This window comes from Zonotrichia leucophrys, chromosome 5 (genome assembly GCF_028769735.1).
Source record: "Zonotrichia leucophrys gambelii isolate GWCS_2022_RI chromosome 5, RI_Zleu_2.0, whole genome shotgun sequence".
Taxonomy (NCBI): Eukaryota; Metazoa; Chordata; class Aves; order Passeriformes; family Passerellidae; genus Zonotrichia; species Zonotrichia leucophrys.
Genome location: NC_088175.1, coordinates 9,796,838 through 9,810,884, shown reverse-complemented (window position 1 = coordinate 9,810,884; position 14,047 = coordinate 9,796,838). Strand labels below are relative to the sequence as shown.

The following is a 14,047-nucleotide window of genomic DNA, read 5'->3' as shown; positions in this document are numbered from 1 at the left end:
CAATGAAGTAAAATGAAAGCAGCTGCAAGTATAAAATTAGTGTATGTTAGGAGGGGAAAAGCTCAGGTTTAGCATGATTAATTATGTTCTTTAGGATTAAAAACCAATTTTAAAATCAGTATTCAGCTGGAATAGATGGATACCATGAAGACTGATTACTTATGGTTAAAGTATTCAAATTTTATTACCTGAAAAAACAAGATTATATTCCATATTAGTCCAAGTACCAGAGAGGAATTTCCATCTGCTATTTCTGCTGCATCGATGCTAACAAGCTTTACCTGTAGGAGAGATCATAAATTTAGAGCCAAATTCAAAGCAGGAAGGTATATGCAAAAAATGCACTGAGACTACTGGATATGTCCCTACCACTGCTGCCACTGACAGGCCAGCAAAAAAGCAATGCTGCAATCTTGTATTAATGAAAATTTGCCCTGATCACAATCACCCTTCTCCTGGAACTCCTCTCTGAAACCCCCAGCACAGTCTTCAGAACAGAAGTGAATTCAGTTCTGCATTTTTGGGACAACAAATGCATTTCCTCCATACAGAAATGGAGGAAGATGGGGCCCCACTCATAAAAAGGAGAGTAATTTCTCATACAAAAATCTAAAATCCTAGTAAGATCTGCTTACTTCTTTTTTTCTATGCTTCTCCTTTCTCCTTCCTTATCCCACCTTACACAGCTTATCACAGAGTTCTGATTAAATCAGTTAGCAACGGATAGGGTTGCCTAGTCCAAGCAAACTCTAGACTTTCCCACACTGAGGTTTTTTCCAGCTGATAACACCAGGATGTTATTCTCTCAGACAACACAGATTTGGTTTTGGCAAAGGTCACGGAGGAGGGAGGAGACAAGGAAGCTGTCAGGGCTGCACATGGCACCAGCAGCCCATTTATCTCTGAGAGTCCCGGACACGGTGAATCACCCAGCAGGGCTCTACCCTGCTGCCCCAGCTCCACAGACACTGCCGGGTTCCACCCACTGCGCTTTAATGTCTAACCCTGAAGCTCCTGGCAGCCAAGGCATTTTGCCAACACTTTCATCACCGCCCTTCACCAACCGGTTTGGTTAAGCTGAAAAAAGGAAAGCAAAATAACTTTTTATCTAGTGGTTTGCACAACGTTTTCAGTCTTAGCAAGAAGACACCTCTACTTGTCATGTTTCAGGGATCAGATTTCTTGCTATCTCCAAGGTATTTGGCATGGGGAAACCTTTAGGACTTAGTACATTTGAATAACAATTTCTCCAAAATGGGGAGCAAGTCACATTTATCATTTCACTGCTTAGTGTGAGCTCTGTCCTCTTACTGCTGCTTATGTTTGTCACCCAGCCCAGAAGAGATACTCTGCTAGAAGATATTGACTGCTTACTTTTAAGGGAACAAGAAATCCAGAGGAAAGTAGTTTTTAGCACTACTAATTAAAAAGCCACCTGAATTCAAGGTTCCTCCTCCCTGGCCTTACTGATTGAGGACCTAGTGAGGTCCTGGCAACCAGATGTGCTTCAGCGGCAGCTCTGCCAAGTGCTGGTACCAACAGAGAGAAATAATCTCATCTGCCAGTGGGCCTTAGCTGGATCTGGGTAAAAAGCATCAACTGGGAAACTGTTAAGAAATATGGGAATATGTAAAATATTTCTTAGCAGTTCTACAGCAGGACGTGTAGACGTACACATTTAGGGCCAGATCAGCCCCTACTGATGGAGTTTCCATAGGGAGCCTGGAACACCTGGAAGTTACTGGACAACTTCTTGACCTTTCACATCCTCTCCTGGGGAAAAAGGCAAAGGATGTTAAACCTCCCACACCTACAAAGTCACAAGAGATGTGCTGAGGCCTCATATCATGCTCATTCCTGCGCTGGGGTGTGCAGCAGCTCTCCTGCATGACAAGCACTGCTGCTGGAGCAGGAGCTAAGCTCAGTGCAGGGAAGCAGCACAGTGACACCAGTTGCTGTTAGAGCATCCCATACAAGGCAGGGTTTTGCACACACTGATCCCTGCTCAGCTATAAAGTCTAACCTTACTTGAATCCTTTATAGGAAATAGCTCAATATCTGTTTACTCTTTCTGGAGGATCTAAGGATACCATGTATATGAATTGTTACATGGCTGGGACTTCTCTTGACCCCACTGCTCTCACCAACACACTGGGCACTTACACAGGGCTTTGGAATAAACCCATCACAGGAGAAACAGAAGGAATGAATCATTTCCAGCTACAGAGTCTAATCACACTTGGTCACTTGTAACTGCAGGAAGTGATGCTGTGTGGTAGTACAACACTCACTATGAGAGAAATTAAATCCCTGTAAGGCGTTGATTCCTGGAACTGTGCATTTATATCATGTTCCCAGTTTCACTTTCTCTTGCTTTTAACTCATGATCAGCTGCTACAGCAATCAGTTTACCAGAAAAATACATGATTTCTATAACTGAAAGTACTTCTGAGAAAAGAAAGTCATCTACCATCAGTGTAACTGAAGTAATGCCACTAAGACCCAGATCATAAAACTTACTTGCATTTCTTTTTATTTTCTTTTAATATTGGGTTCCTGATCCTTTAATCCTGTTGAACTTTAACATATAAAATGAGCAAATAATCCTTGCTTTAGACTCTGTAGGTGTTCTTGTTGTGCATTTTTATGTGGCTTTTCAGCCTTGCTGCTAAGGTAAGTCACAGCTTCCTGAACAGTACACTCCTCTTGCATATATGCAGCACATCAGATTAGCAACAATTACAACTTGCAGCACACATCAAGAGAAAATACTAAGACCAGTCTTTGAAAATACTCACGTTACTGTCCTCCAAGAACTTAAGTGCTTTGGCTATGTTGTTCAAACGAAAAATGCGATGGGTTGAAGATTTGTATTCGTGCATCTAGAAAAAAGAATTGCCACAGTCTTTAAAACTGGTGGAATAATTCACCACATCATACAAAGCTTAAAAGCACTGAGGCAAAATAAAGCTAAGGAAATCTATCTATGAAAAATTATTGCCATTTTTGTGAGCAGTAGAATGCTTCAACTACACAAGGGTAGCAAAACAGGGTGAGCAACCAACTTTCCTGCTCCCCAGATGTTACCACTCTCTTGGACCTGCCACACTGATTATTTATGTAATCACTCCCCAGCCATGCTCAGTCACACGATCAGGTTTGCCTGAAAATTCATAATAAAAGATTTTTTTTTTGTCTTGAATTAAATTTAATTTTCCTAATTAGGAAGCATGAGCAGTTTAAATAGCAGGCACAGGCAGGTGCGAGGCAAAAACCTTCAGTTTGGGAGAAAATGAAAGATTTTGCATGCCTGTCTCCCTGCAATTCCACTTTGGCACAGTGTTTTTATCCCATATGTGCAGAAACAGCTAACAAGAAATGCAGCCAGCTGACTTTACCCCCTTCTCTCACCTCCTCCCTGGCCTGTGGAAGCATAGCCTAGGGTTTACCATGATGTATCTCCCCCTTCAATTCATTTCAAGCCTGTAAGAATGCACAGAGAGACACTGCTACTTCTGCTGCAGCTCTGGCAACCTTCAAGAATATTAAAAAATATTCTTGACTCTGAATGTGTGAGCACACATTCAGGGGGTATTCCTCTGCAGGCTGTGCAGGTGGGCAGTCACTACAGAGCATCACCAGGTGCATCTGCAGTGGTGAGGCACCTGCTCCTCTTACCCAAGTGTGGTAGCCACACACAGGAGAGCTCTGATGACAAGATTGATGGAGAAAGAAAACATTAAAGTCAACTGGGAATTTATGTTTGCATTGGGTGTTCCATTTCTGGTATGTGGAACTTTACACAGCTCTTACAAAGAAAGGAGGAGAGAAGAAGTTTCTGATTAGTAAAGCTTTGCCCTGTTGATTTAGACTGTATTAGTAAGACTAAAGAAACCTGAGTCAGGATACCAGAATGAAACTCAGGTTTCATTAGTCTTACTAATATGGTCTAAATCAATGAATTTAATTCATTGATTCATCTAATCAATGAATGAAACTCAGACCTACAGCAGGCATCAGAAAAGCTACTGAGCGTCATAATGATCTTAGACAAAATAGAAACAGAACTTAGGGATTAAAAAAATGATACAGCAAATATGTGTTTTGTTGGTAATGTAACTTGGGTAATCTCCAAATGGAATGTGTGAGCATTAAAGTATTAAAGCCTTAAAAACCCTCAGGGGTAGAAACATTAACACTGATCACACACCATTTACACCTCATTGTCATATTTCCTTGAAATCTACCTTGTAGCTCAGGGCACCCACCTGTAACACAAGGAAATTACAACAAAGTTGCTGAAATTCTTACTACATTATGCAAGACATGGGCCCAAATTCACCCTTATTCCTTGGATATCCAGGCACTGTTGCTTGTAACATACCCAGCTCCTAGGTATGGAGGCTTCTCCCTCTCTGTACATACCAGCTTTTGTCCTGACAGGACTTCCAGGAGTGCCATCAAGATTTTGCCATCTTGTATATCAATAAACAAGTCTTTCACTTTCAAAGGAGGCTTGCACTGTGAAGAAAAGAAACGAGGTAGTTATTAAAACACTGCTCTTTGATAAATCATCATGATTTCAGAGAGATGGAAGGAGAACTTTACAAAAGAGAGATACAAGAAGTAAATCATAGCCTGCTGTAAGAGACAGCTGATTGTTCTTCACATTGGTGGCAATTCTGACCTATGAATGTTGGAGCTAAAACTGAAATCAGACAAGGACTGATTCAGGATTTCCCATAACAGACTCTAACCCTAAATACTCTGCCTGAGAAATAACCACCCAGGCCTTGGGTGCTGATCCCTCAGACTAAGACATGTCCAGCAGAAGCAGATACCACTTTGTGCAGAAATAAGCCCATGATCCAGCCAGTCACAATGTCCCTTTCTCATGTGAAAGGCTTCTGGTGGTGCATTCTGTCTCCCAGCATTTTCTAACCACTTTAAAAAGCAACTTCTTGTATTGTGTCTCTCTTTTCTCAGCAAACTCCTCCAAAGGGAACCATCTCCTCACTTCACTGCGGTGTTGGTAGATGTGTGCACTTCAGGCACACAGCCAAGCTCAGCCCTTAGGGGTAGTCCCAGCTGCAGCAATTGCTGTCTGCTCAGTGAGTGCCACTCACTCACGTGCCCCTAAAGAGCCCAATCTTTTCATCTTTGGTGGGGCAATGCATTTCTGTTTGATTCAGCACTGCTCCTGGCAAACTGGGACCACGAATTTTCATCACTGGTCTTTAATCTAGCCAAGAGACTAAACAATGCACCATGAAAGAAAGCAAAGTATCTTTCCTTTCAAAATTAAATAACTTATCTGAAAGACTAAATCCCAAACACTTTCTATTCTTTCAGTACTTAAAGCAAGAACAAACAGAACTCAGAAATTCAGACTACTCCAAATTATCCCATGATCAGCAGAGCCAGATCCTCTCAAGAGATGATCCAAGTAGGATCACACTAAAAGTTTCCTGAAGAAGTACAAGAAGACTTCATTGCTGCCTCTGAAAAAGAGAACCCACTCTGTAAGAAGTCCCTCTTTGAGGATAAAGGCAGAAGACACCTTTCTTTCTCAGTGAGTCTCCTCAGAGAATCACCTGAAATTAGAGACAGCTCCAGTGAAGTTGTCATTGTTTACATGGTTATGTTTATTACGCCACTTCTAGGAAATGCATTAATAAAGCAAAAGGCTTTCACCCTTTCTTCACAAGAGCATTTTTATTTGTTGAATCAGAGAGGAAAAGAAATTTGTATGCGCTCCAGAGAAATCTGACCTGCCCACAAAGGTTCTAAGACTTCATATGCCTGGCACACCAGAATTAACAGCACCCTTTCAGCCTTTTTCCTTCAGTAAATCAAAGACCTTCTTTGCAGTCACATATTTGACAACCCTTTCTGACAAGTTCCAAACCTGCAGTTAGTTTAAAGCCCTAGAGCCTGATTCACAAAGGCATCATGTAACACTGTCTTCGTTCTGAGAGGCCCTTGGGAGCAATTGCTAGTCAAAACATTTCCAACTGGCCTTATTCTGATTTTTCAGTGAGATTTAGGAGGATCCCTTTATGCCTTCAAAAACACTCACTGCAGAGTAGTGGACTTAAGCAACTATATATGTGATGCCTTTCTTCTAAAACCCTTTACTGTGTCTGGAGTGCAATCACTTTTCAAGAACTACTAAACTCAGAGTCAGTCCAAACCTAGTCCCACTCTGTACTTTTTGAAATTTAGCTGCACATACTAAAGCATTGTGAAGCTCAATCACCAGTCTGAGTAGATCAGGAAGCTGGTCTCATTCCTTGATCCTGCACTAAGCATTGCTGCTGTCTCAGTAATATTAGGAATTTTTTTTCTCTTTTCAATCTAAACATCAAAAAAAAAAAATTCTCTGCATGACAAACTACTCAGGAGAGGTAGTACTTATCTACTATCAATAAGAACAGTATCTTAGGTTTAAGAGCCATACTATGGTGCCATTAAGAAACAATTACAACTTAAAGATATGATGTCCAAACATTAGCTCTCTGATGTAAGTGGATGTGTGACGATCCCATCATATTGCCCCCAATAACGTGACTGATAAGGAATTACTGTTTTCCATCTTCAGATGAAGACAGGTTCTGAAGAACAGCTTTCTTTAGCCATGATTCCTTAGATGTTCAAACTTCCAGTTCAGGGAAGAACACAGACATCATCTCAGAGCCTCAGCCGTATTTGATTTTAAGTGGGTGCATTCTATGGGAAAATTCTACCCTCACGGTAACAGGCAATGGCATTAAAGATTTAAATGCACCTGAGATGATAAAAGCCAGTCAAGCTTTCATTGTGCCTGGAGATGAAGTTTAATTAATATAGAAACAGGCTTTGAACTTCCACTCATTCTCCCCCAAAATGTGCACAGATGTCAACTTTGTTTCTAGAATTTAACTACTTTAGAGGAGTTAACTGCAATCTGTCTATGGCTAGGTCCTTGTATCTCAATATCAAGACTGTTTGTCAGTCTTACCTTTCCCAAGTGCAGGTTTATCCATCTGGTAAAGGTCCTCTTCTGGACATTTTCGCGTTCGACTGGAAATATCAGAAACAAAAAACAGCACTTAACTTTCCAGAAGAGGGAAAACTGGTAGTAAATTTCAAAAACTGACGCACAAAAGAGTTAGAATTCGTGAGAACTTGGTGAATAAAATGAATATTTTCTAAGTCAGGAGATATAAGGTCCAGTTTCACTGTTTTATTCAATTTCTTTGACCAGACATCAGCTGTACACTTGTTGATGCATTTAAAAGACAGGAGGAAGGAATTTCTGAGTTTTGCAATCTTCAGCTTCTGCGAGGTGAACATTTATGTGCTGTGCACAGCTCTCCAGTGTTGTCACTCTCTGAGCTTGACCCTTCTGTGTCAATTTATAGGATTATTGCTCTGACACCCTCATGCAAATTGGGCTGGTGTGGATTCCAATATATTTGCATGCACAGGGAAACAGGACCAACACAGCAATTCTGTCTTCATTCTTATGAATGGAAAAGCCTCATGAAATCCCATCTTCCCAGTCTCCTAACCAGTGATTTAGAATCAAAATTCCAAGTCCCCAGACTGAAGAATCATTTTATTTATATTGCAATACAACTAGGAGCACTTGTCCTTGCCAAAACTGTGCTGTACAAACAGCTCTTGGGCCAGCTGAAGAGTTTTTAATCACATCTGCCATTTCCTGAATCCATTTCCATAGTGAACTATGGCAAGAGTGTAAGGGGAATCATATTACTGACCAGCTTTCATTTACCTTCTAATATAAAAGAGTAAACCATATATTTAATATAAATGAAGTAGAATGTCAAAACAATATTTCACTTTAAAGACAATTATTCTCAAGTGGTTACCAAGTTTCACTTGAATTAAGAAAATCTGGCAATTTATGAACAAAACCCATTAAAACTAGTTATATGCTAGTATTTCAATTTACTCATAGAGCATATCAAATATATTTTAAAACCATTTTGTGTTTCTTCAGCCCTACAAAAACAGCTAACCTATCTACTGGGAAATCACATTCTGAAAAAGTCTGGGTTGCTTTTATTGGTCAGACTGATTACAGGCCAAGCAGTAGCTTCTGTAAATCAAATTTTAATATTGTTCTTTTTGATCATTCGAACCAAAGGGTCACAGCCTCTAATCATGTGTATAACTGTTTTCCTTATTTTGATGCAGTGGAATAGAGCTTTTCAGCATGACGTACATCTGTCACTGATGTCCATTCAGGCCTTTTAAGTCGTCTTATTCCATAAAACCTGATTTTCTCCAGGATTGGTTACAAAAAGTCATTACCCTTTAAGTGCTATAGAAAACATAGAAAATGCCAAACTAATTATTGCTGTTGGCTTTTCTTTTAAAATATCTTAGAAGAATGTGCAAAGACTTGAAACAGCTCTTTCCAAATGAAACTGTAAATTATATTAGGACTCCGGAGTGTCTGTAAAAAACACCCACAGCATTTACCACCTACAAATCTCAAAGTACAATAAACTGAGAGATGTGTCATATTTCTTGGGCTTTGCTTTCTTCAGCACCTCAGCTTCAGAACTGGGTTTCCATGCACTCACTCCCACAGCCAGGGCTGAGCAGCAGAAGTGCTGTGTGTCACCCAGGGTGTAACTCCGACAACCGAGCTGATAAAATTAACCTTTGACAGTGGGTGGAGATTAAGACAGAATTATTCCCAGATATGCTTCTTTCTGTTCAAATACAGGTGTACAGAACAGGCAGAGGAGCTAGCAGTAGGCAGCAGGGCCACCCATTAAACTTGTCCAAAATGTTGAGGAATGCCTGGATGGGCAGCTGTGCCAGGCTTCAGAAAAGAAAAAGGAGACCTTATCAAATGGGCTGGATACACAGATTTCCAATGTCAACCAAAATCAAAAAGGAAACACAGAAAGGTTCACAGAAGCAAATGCAGTGTTTTCTGGTCTCATCAGAGGCTTGGTTTCTTGTCATATTTTTCACCAGTCACTTTGGCAACCTTCACTTTCAGTGTAAATAAAGATGCAAAAGAGAGCTGTGTTTATTTACAGATCATCCATAAAACTGAGCACACACTGGCTCCTAATTTTGCTGCAGAAATTCTGCCATGATGCAAATCAGGAGTTGCACATATGCCTCAAAGGATGGGTGAGCCAAGCTGGTATTACTGCTTTGGAAAGCTCACACACCAAACATTAAAAAAAGGCACATTCAGGAAAGCACTTGCATACATAGACAGGTTTCTGAGGTGAATTTGTCTCTATGACAAACAGCTTCTTTCCAGGAAGTGATGACCCCAGAACAGGCACTATTTGATTCAGTTAAATTCTAAAGCAACAGTAACTGGAAGGGGAAGAGGAAAGGAGAGGAAATGTGTTTATAAAATCCCTAAGGCACACAACCCCCTAATGCAGTCCATATGCTCGATGGCAGATTTAATGGGAAAAGTTCAGCACAGGTATTTACTGGTGTGTGCCTTTAACTGCTATTCTGCTCCAGCATTGGGGACCTCCCAGTTTCAGTACAGCCCCTCCTCTCCACAATCCTTTCATTTAAGACGATTGTAGAGACTCTATAAACTTTATGCAGTTGCTATAAATTAAATGGAATCTTTTTTTCTCTTTCACACCTAATATTATATGAAAGTGAAGAAAATCATTCAAGTCCAAAGTTCCTATGCTTACGTATATAGTTTACTGAAACTGCACTGTGTTTACTGGGCAGCTAGAGAGCAATAACACTATTATAAAATAATAATTACACCCACCATATGGCTGGCCTCTAAACAAATCCTATACTGGGAAAGAAGGATGCCTGCTGTGAGGGTTGAATTGAAAGATGTAATGTTGGAAGGTAAAAAGTCAGGAATTGCCTTTTTGATTCAGCTCAGCTCAGACCTTGATATAAGAGAAAAATTATAGATACAAATTCTGACCACTCACAGAAGCTGGGTCTTCCCCGCTCTTCCAGTAAGGAGGGTGTAAGAGGCACAACATTTTTATCAAAGTGCATGGGTAGGGCACTGGCAGACATTAACTGCAATAATTTAGAGGGAAAGAAGCCAGTGGAGAGGAAAAAGGTGTACTCTTAGGATTGGGTGTACCCTATTGTATAACCCACACCGTTCTCTGCCCCACAGCTGTGTCCTGGAGGACAGCAGAATTTGGCAGCATTTGGCTCAGCCCCAGTAACTGCACCCTGGTCAGTATCCCATATTCACAAAGATATATTGCTTCATAAAATCTTATGGCAAAGGCAACTAATTCCTCAAAGAGTAAAACTAAGCTAGTTCAAAAACCACTTGGGCAAAATTCAAGGTTAAGCTGCTAATGCACAAGGGAGTTCTGCTGCTTTCCTGTGTGGCACTATTTCCTTCCCCATCAGCCTAGAAATTCCATGGGCATTTGCTAACGCCATTTCTCCCCCTCCCAAATGTCCTCAAAGGTCACTACTGTTTGCATCACCTGCAGGAAGCCAATCCTTAAGAGCCTCTATGTTCAACAGCAAATTGGAGATAGCAAATATTGATTTGCTTTAAATACTATTTATTCTGTTGTTGTAGAACCAGTTATAAATAATCCTCTGAGGCACACCACCATGGGGCTGGGCACTTCAAGGAACTATGAAATATGGAAGCTGATTTGAGTAGAACACTTGTCGGTGTATAATTACATAGTTTCAGGAAACTACTTGATTTGCATGTATGGATATTACTCCCAAAGCAAAGCAGAAGGTCACTTAAATTTGCTTCCAAACCTATTAGCATTTCATCTAGGATATCATCATCAAATGACGTTAAAACCTTCACAACAGGCCAAGCTGGCTTGCAGATCCACTTACAACTTACCTTCCAGACATCTTGCCAAGTTCCAGTTTTGTAATTAGCACAAAATCCACCTTCCTTCTTTCTACCACAAGCTCAGCCTCTATAGATACACTCACTATTAACAAGAAGCAAGTTGTCCAGATGGAAATGCTGGTGTTGGCCATCTAACTGTGACAGAGGATGCTTTAACCACCCTTGGCTGCAGAGGCAATAACCTGCCAGGGTAATCTCCCCATATTCACTCTGTAAGTACCCATTGGCCACCACAGAACCAGTTCATAATGTGCATGGCTCTGGACATATCCCAGCATTTGCCAATGTCTTTGATCAGGAGAAAATGACACTTCTTATTACACAACAAAAACAGATGGGGAAATATATGATAATTAAATACTACAGCCTAACTCCAAAGTGGAACATGGTTCAGACACCCTAAGTCTTGGGAAATGCAAATTCCTCTTCTTCTGCCTTCCTCACCCCCAAACTCATGTTCATAGAGTTAAGCAATCAATCAGTCTCTAATGAACACACATTGAACAACCCACTTTTGAACTCCAGGCCACTAAATAAAATGAGAACTGGATTTAAACTGGGTGTTCCTGCACTGTGACACAGCTTAGGTATTTCTGATTACTAGAACATACTAACAGACCTGAATACTTCTTTCTCTGCAAACAGTGTTCCCAAAGGAAGCCAGACTGACATCTTAGAAAATGGATTTTACCTAAAAATGCTCATTTGAGATAATGATAGATGCAAGTAATTGCCTACAGGCAAATAAAGACCAGGCCATTAGTTAGAGTACGTGGTCAGGCACTGGATGCAGGATGCTGATGACAGATACCGGATACAGACAACCCATGGGGAGTACGGATCCTTGTCCAAGAGACCTTCTACTGTTCAAACACAACACATGGGACAAAGTTCAGGTGCACAGCCCAAGGACAGAGCACATGGAAGCAACACATCTGGCATGGGGAGGATGATTAAAGGTGTACTGTAACAGAAGGAAAAGAGGGGTGAGCAGGAGAGACTGGGTGCGGGAGTAGCAACTGACGGCAAAAAAACTGGAGAGTTTAAATGTGTAAAGTAGGGCAGGGAAAAGTGCAATTAAAGTTTGTACTTTTGTTTCATGTCAACACAGAGTTACATTAAACACACTGAACTACGAATGCTCAGAGACATAATTTCTATTACATGTTTTCACAAGAGGATGAAAAAACAGCTCAAAACATTCCTCTCGTGTATGTGGTGCAGTTCAGCAACACTGCTCTGTGAACACTCAGTACTTGCACATAAAAATCTCCATATTTGTAGGAGTGTGAATTTTAAAGGCATAATCAAAACATAAGGAAAAATTTTAGCCAAATTGCCCACAAAATTAATTTTATAAGCTTATGAATTCCTGTGAATTCTATATTTTCCTTGTGCTTAAGAAATCCCCAAACAGCTTAGAAGATTAATATAAATTTTCTGTTTGATCTATACAGGGGTTGGAGGCTTTGTTGTGTACCATATGCCAATTTGATGTAATCTGGAGCACATGAAATATTAAATCTTAAAAACCCTGGTTTTCTAAAGCAAACATTAACTACACTATATAACATGAGTCCGCTCTCAAGTTACCTCTTATGAACAGGGCCTCTAAGCCCTCCAGATGAAGTTGTTAAGTTAATTTTTTGTTGAAACTGACCCATTTATTAGGGTCCTTATTAAATTTCTATGGCAGGTGTTGAAAGCTGGAGGCTTTTTCATTCCATCAAAGTTGCAGACTCCAAGTCTTATTGGTTCAAAATTCTTTAAAACTCAATTGGTGCTGTAGAACACAAACATTGTAAGATCCCAAGCACTACATTTTCATTAGCTGCAGCTAAACAGGTTTCTTTTGGACTTCAGTGTCTGGTTATAGCAAAATACTTACTGCTGCAATTGGCATATTAAGATTACATGCACCAGACAAACACTACAAGATGAATATGAGATTTCTAAAAAACTCTTAGTGCTTCAATCCTCATAATGTCTGAGACAGATGTTTCTCTTGCCAAAGAATTAGATGAATTTACTTGTAAATTCTATTGGGCTTTGGAAGAGAAATCCTACATAAAATATTACTATTAAAGCTGATCAAAATAGCTTCCAATAAGAGGGATTTATATTTTCCCTTGAAAACTAATTTAGTAATGGCAGATGGTAAAGATTCCCCTCCATGTACCCTTCAACCACAGAACAAATATCTTTGTTCACATTACTCTTTATATACATGGGAAATGTTATTGAACAGAATAACAAAATTTCTCATTTACATACCAGGAATGTTATGAAATAAAATCTGACAAGGTTAAAAAAGAGAAATGCAATTCTGTTCTGGACACTGAATGAAACAGACATCAGTGGATACCGTGAAAATTGCTGGACCCAAATAAAGTATTAACTAGGTTAAATTCAACAGGTTTGATATTGATCTAAAAAGTGACTTAAGTGTTGATACAGCAAGGGGTTTCCCGGCTGTGCAGAGCACCTCTTGTGGTTTGTTACACACTGTTCAAGGACCATGACACCTCCTTCTGTGTATGAAATGAAACAGGATTTGCTGTTACCAGCAGGTGCCATTAGGAGAAATGCAACAACAACCAATAACGTTGTGGTTCAAGAGTTGTTCCTCACCCAGAGTTCATGATGTTCCAGTGCTGCTTGCTGCACTGGTACTGGCTTCTCCAAATGGTTCACATCTTGGGACTGAGGTCCCCAGCTCTGCAGTGGGCAAAATATCCTACCCCTGTCACTGCTGGCATATTGAACTCTGCTTTAAAGCACAATGCTTAACTTCAATTTCAACTTCTTGCACCTTTTCTACTGCTTGAGTATATTCAGTCAGATTCTCTGTACTTGCTCAAAAATAAGATCAGGAGCACCCCTCTGAAACTAACAAAATCATAGTTGCCACGTTCAACCAGGTACCAGTTAGCACTACCTTCTTATCAGTTAGAGAAATGGCTCTTGAATAAAGCTCACATTGACATGGTTTCACCAGCACAGACCTTTCCCTCCCACATGGAGAAGGAGGTCCCACAGCCATATCAGCATCTATATCAGTATTCTATGTATCACTTCTAAGTGATCCCTGGAAAGATCTCCATTCTCATCTTGTGGCATCTAAAATGAAAAATACATCATCCTCCAGAAACCATCCCACATTGTGCAAGTAAGTTA

The 14,047-nt window shown here is 40.3% G+C and overlaps 1 protein-coding gene across 2 annotated transcripts in view; it reads right to left on the bottom strand.

Moving 5' to 3' along the window:
* Nucleotides 1-14,047, bottom strand: part of CLMN (calmin) — a 76,041-nt gene that overhangs the window by 18,536 nt on the left and 43,458 nt on the right. For both annotated transcript variants that reach the window (XM_064714019.1, XM_064714020.1), the window contains exons 2-5: nucleotides 7,001-7,062; nucleotides 4,426-4,521; nucleotides 2,799-2,882; nucleotides 189-281 (exon numbers count right to left, since the gene is read on the bottom strand). In XM_064714019.1, the coding sequence (XP_064570089.1) occupies nucleotides 189-281; nucleotides 2,799-2,882; nucleotides 4,426-4,521; nucleotides 7,001-7,062 (335 nt within the window). The remainder of the gene's footprint in view (nucleotides 1-188; nucleotides 282-2,798; nucleotides 2,883-4,425; nucleotides 4,522-7,000; nucleotides 7,063-14,047) is intronic.